The following is a 5,425-nucleotide window of genomic DNA, read 5'->3' as shown; positions in this document are numbered from 1 at the left end:
AATAAGGATTTAGAGACCCTAAAGGCTGCTGAAAATTAGAATGAGGATAACATGGGAATTGTTGATCGAAATTTTGAAGCTAATACTGCTCTTAACAGGGGAATTGGGACTGAACATGCTGTTAAACAGAGTGAACATGCTGAAAATCAGAATGAGGCTACAAAAATTGATCAAAACATGAAACTGTTAAATAGAGGAATGGTTAGTGTTGCTGCTACACATACTGATCAAAACATGAAGTTGTCAAATAGAGGAATTGTTACAGCTGCTACTACACAAATTGATCAAAACAGAGGGACCGAACTGCTGAATTTGCCTTCAACAAAGAAGCTGCTAAACAAATTGATCAAAAAAGAGGGATTGAACCTGCTGAATCTGCTACTGTTGTGAACACTGGGCAGACTGAAAACAGAACCACTCCAAGGTAGAAGAGTGAATTTGATTCTGATAATCACCTCCAATAGCCATCAAGCAACATAAGGGAGAGATCCAGGAAAAAAAACCAAAAAAAGAAAACAGGAAAAACTTCCTAAGAAAAAAGCCAAAGTCATTTTCAAACCAATGCTCTACGTATTTGATGATCCAAGCAGGAGGAAGAAATATAACAAAGAGTTAAGTTTGGCCCTTCAAAACCTGAACCAGAACATTACCATTGAAAATGATATGAATGCTCAAGGGCAACCTAAGGAAGATGAGCAGAGAGATCAAGCTAAGGCATCCAATGATCATGCTAAGGTTGTTAAAGGCCAAACCAAGGCTGTCAGTGAGCAGTTGTCTTCAAGAACTAAGCTACACAGGGATATGCAGGAGGATACTGAAAATAGAGCTACAAAAGAAGATATGCAGAAGTCCATCCGAGAAAATGTTAGTCAGAATGTGAAGAGGGATACTGAAAACAAAAAAATGCAAAAGAGTGTGTTAAACATAAGTGATTATGTCAATGAATCTACTAGTGTGCCTTCTGAAATTCGAAATCTTCCTGGGATTGAGATGGTAGTTGATCTCAATATGGACTCCAAATCAAAACAGGAAAGATATGTGACTAGTCAACAAATAGAGGTGACATCTCCTAATAGGGTGACTGTAATGGTTCCTGAAGACCAAATACAAACTGATTCAAAGGATGAGTCTTTCCAGATCATATGCTCTAAAAAAGGAAAAGGAAAATAGGAAAAAAGAACAAAAGCAAAGATACTACACCTCCTAAAGGGGGATACTCATGCTAGCCTGAACTATTTCAATGATAAATGCCATTTTTTGGAACATTAGGGGTGTGAATACCAAAAAAGCCTTACCAAGGCTAAAAAAATTGATCTCTATCTATAAGGTGGAACTAGTTGCTATTATAGAACCTTTTGTTAGTACTATTCAAATAGAAAGGTGCAGGAGGTTCCTTGATTATCAACACTGTATTTCTAATTCAAATGGTCAGATTTGGATCATGTGGTCAGGCAACAACATGACTACTATACTGAGCAACCATGATCAACAACTTACTATCAAATTGCATTATGGGGCTGCCAACAGTGATCTCTACATCACAGCAGTATATGCTAAATGTACTCCTGAAGAAAGGAGAGCTATGGAATAGTCTTGAGTTAACCAATCTTCATGTGAACGGTCCATGGTGCATTGGAGGTGATTTCATTCTGGATCCCGACTAGAAAAAAGGTGGCAGACCTCACAGAATGAACAAAAGTCTAGAATTCAGCAATTGCATGGATAATTGTGGTATGATGGACTTGGGTTTTGTTGGTCCAAAATACAAATGGTGTAACAATTGGGAGCCAAGAAGAAGAATATGGAAGAGATTGGATAGAGTTTTTGTCAATGATGATTGGTCCCAAATATTTCAAAATAATATTGTCAACCACTTGGCTAGAACTGGCTCTGACCATAGACTTATTCTAATTCAATGCAAGGACGATAACCAGCAGGGGCCTAAATACTTCAAGTTTTTAAATTTTTGGACTAATCAACCAACTTTTTTGCAGGTAGTTGAAGAAGTTTGGAGAAATTGTGTCAATGGAAATCCTCTGTGGAGACTTCAACAAAAGCCTAAAATGCTGAGCAGAAGACTGACTCAATCGTCCAGAGATGACTTTGGCAATGTTTTCAACCAAGTTCAATACTGGAAAGATAAAATGAAAGACCTTGAGCAAATGGATCTTATTAACAACAATGATACAACCAGAACTGAACTGAACAAAGGACAAGCGGAGTACATTAGATGGACGGGGATGCAGGATGACATCCTTAGACAGAAAGCTAGGATGAACTGGTTTGAAGAAGGAGATGCTAACACTAAATACTTCCATAGCATGATGATAGGCTATACTTACGTATTTTAGTCGATTATTACACTCTAATATACTGCACTTTAATTGAGTTTGAGTTTTAATCGCTAGTGTTTTGCACTAAATATGTGTTTTATGCCTTGTAGGAGTGATTCCGAGCTATGTAGATGTTATGGAATGAATTTAAGTGATTTGGAGCTTTAAAGTCTGAGTAAAAGCCTAAGGAATTAAGCCGGGATCATGTTCGGAGGTCGTGTACCAAGTCCGGATGTTAAAAGAGGACGAAATAAGTTCACTCTGAGAAAATTACACTGCCGCGCCGCATGGGACGCCGCAAGGCACGGCGCAACAGTGTAAAATGCTGCCTGATGCGAAAAGTTGAGGCTGCTGATAATTTCCACGAGCGCGCCGCGTGGTGCGGCGCGGCAGTACAAAATTTACAGAGCCAGAGTCCTATTTCGCGCGGGAGAAGGTGTTTTCGTCTGGGCCCGACCCTACTTGGTATAAATACATGTAAAACGCTATTTTACAGGGGGGAGATACTTTTGAACACATCTCAGACCTAGGGATACACTTTAGATGTGGAGGAACACACCACGCTTTGGGAGAGGACGTTTTTGAGAGTAAAACACAAGCACAGAGCTGCCGTGGAGGTCGGGTTTCATCTTTTCTTTCACCGAACTTAGTAATTTTTATGTTTCTTTGTATGATTTGTTGTTTGGCTACCATGTCAATGTGGAGCTAAACTTCACGTTCTAGGGTTGTGGTTCTTTCATGACTATTGTTATTCAGATATTGATTTTGATTTCTTAGTTTACAATATTGGTTTATTTATTTAATCCTGCACTTAATTATTTGATTTCTTGATCACCAATTTAATACTATCTACGAATCTAGAGTTGAACTCGAAAGTGGGAATTCTAGATTGCATATAGGATTGAGTAGAGAAAGTTCTTGAACCTGGGCATCAGGGAATGGATTCGCAATTAGGATAGATATATACCTAATTGTCTTGCTTGGTTGATTTATAGGAAATATAAATTCGTTCTTGTTGATTCTAATTCCATAGACATATAGGAGTTAGGTTAGCTTGAATAGGCGAGTAAGAACTCGACAGATTCTTATGAGCAATATTAACCCTGTTAACCAATAAACTAGATAAATTAGTTAGTCAATTCAATTGAAGAATACAATAGGAATGTTAGATAGCCCATAACCCTAGATCGTTTTCATTACATTGATATCATAAAAATCTGCTCTTCCTCTATTTAAAGTTCATGATTTATATTCTTTATTTAATTAGTTTAGAATCAATTACTTCTAGGTTTAATTCTTGTTTAGATAACCAGGATAGTCTAATTTAGTTAATGGTTAATCACAAGTCCTCGTGGGATCGACATCCGACTTTTAGTCACTTTATTACTTGACGACCGCGTGCACTTGCGTGAGTGCGTTTGGCCGAATATTGATTTTGATTTCTTAGTTTATAATGTTGGTTTATTTATTTAATCCTGCACTTAATTATTTGATTGCTTGATCACCAATTGAATACTATCTACGAATCTAGAGTTGAACTCGAAAGTGGGAATTCTAGATNAATTCGATATTTTATTGTAATGAGCAAATTTAGCTCGATGTGCAATCTCCTTGTGTGAGATCTATGTTTGGATCGGGTTGCGCGCCGCAACAGTGTGATGTTGAGTATAGTTTTCTACATGTTATTTTTGTACGTCTCGCTTCCTATTTTCTAAGGAAAGTCCGTATTAGTGCGGGAGTTAGGTAATTCCTTCCAGAGTTCGTTTTCATTGTATCGTGTTCGAATTGGTAGCCTATTGGCACATTGTGGCGTCATATGTGACTTTGATTATGTCCGGGGTGGCTTATTGCCTGAGCAGTTCGTACTGGGTGAGATGAGATCATTGGATTCAGGATCAGTGCAATCTGACTATATGAAGTACATTAAGGAGCTAAGACCATTATTTGGTTCAGAATGAGGTGATGGTTATTGTCAGGAGTATAGACCCAAATGATTGGTTGATTCGGCAGTTGATTATGAATTTCTGCACATCTCTTCCGTTGTGGCGGCATTGTAAGAGTTAGAGTAAGGCCTGTGTATGTCATGGGGTGCAATGGGAGCATCAGATTAGTAGGATTTAGACTAAGTTGATCAGAAAAAGGTTATTATGGTCCGGTGAGTAAAGTGATGCTAGGTATGAATTCAGCAAAGTTATGCAGCTATGTTTGAGCAGCGTGTGGTGATTAAAATGGTGACCTTATGGTGGAAACAGGTCGGGCATATAATTCCGGATGTTGGAATTGGGCTTTAAGGCGTATCTGCTTGAAAAAAAAAAGAGTATCTTCAGAACTGATCGAGCTAATGTGCTCAACTGAGTTGTGGTAGCACGGGAAGGCGCATGAGAAGTTAACCAGTGATTTCAGACTACTTCAGCGTAGTTCTCAGCACGTTCGAGGACGAACGTAAGTTTAAGTGGGAGAGAATGTAACGACCCGACCGGTCGTTTTGAGTCCTAGCGCTCCGTTCAGCAGCCCGAGGCCACGGGCAGCCTCATTTCAGGTATTATGACTTGTGCGGGTGGTCGGAATTGAATTTCGGGAAGTCCAGAGTTGTTTTGGAAAGAGAATTCTCATTTCGGAAGCTTAAAGTTGAAAGAATGAACTAGGATTTGAATTTTGAGTAAACGGCCTCGGAATCGGGATCTGAAGGTTCCAGCGGGTTCGTATGATGATTTCGGACTTGGGCGTATGCCCGGATCGGGTTTTGGATGACCCGGGAGCGTTTTGGCGCCTATTGTGGAAGTTAGCATTTTAGAAGAAATTTCATAAGTTTGGCTTGAAGTGCATTTCAGTGTTATCGATGTCCGTTTGGGATTCCGAGACTGTGAATAGCTTCGTATGGTGATTCTGGAGTTGGGAGCGCAATCGGAAGTGAATTCGGAGGTCTATAGGTTATTTTGGAGTCATTTGGCTAAAGATAGAAATTTGAAGGTTTTGAGGAGTTTGACCGGAAGTGGATTTTTTGATATCGGGGTCGGAATCCGATTCCGGAAGTTGCAAGAGGTCCGTAAAGTCGAATATGACTTGTGTGACTAAAATTTGAGGTCAAGTCG

At 39.3% G+C, this 5,425-nt stretch overlaps 1 protein-coding gene across 1 annotated transcript in view; it reads left to right on the top strand.

The window, feature by feature from the left end:
- Nucleotides 1,460-5,425, top strand: part of LOC109233783 — a 12,696-nt gene continuing 8,730 nt past the window's right edge. Inside the window, exons 1-2 of the mRNA XM_019399646.1 lie at nucleotides 1,460-1,546; nucleotides 1,995-2,281. Of these exons, the coding sequence (XP_019255191.1) occupies nucleotides 1,460-1,546; nucleotides 1,995-2,281 (374 nt within the window). The remainder of the gene's footprint in view (nucleotides 1,547-1,994; nucleotides 2,282-5,425) is intronic.

This window comes from Nicotiana attenuata, chromosome 10 (assembly GCF_001879085.1).
Source record: "Nicotiana attenuata strain UT chromosome 10, NIATTr2, whole genome shotgun sequence".
NCBI lineage: Eukaryota > Viridiplantae > Streptophyta > Magnoliopsida > Solanales > Solanaceae > Nicotiana > Nicotiana attenuata.
Note: the sequence above shows the minus strand (reverse complement) of the source record. Positions and strands in the feature narration are given on the sequence as shown.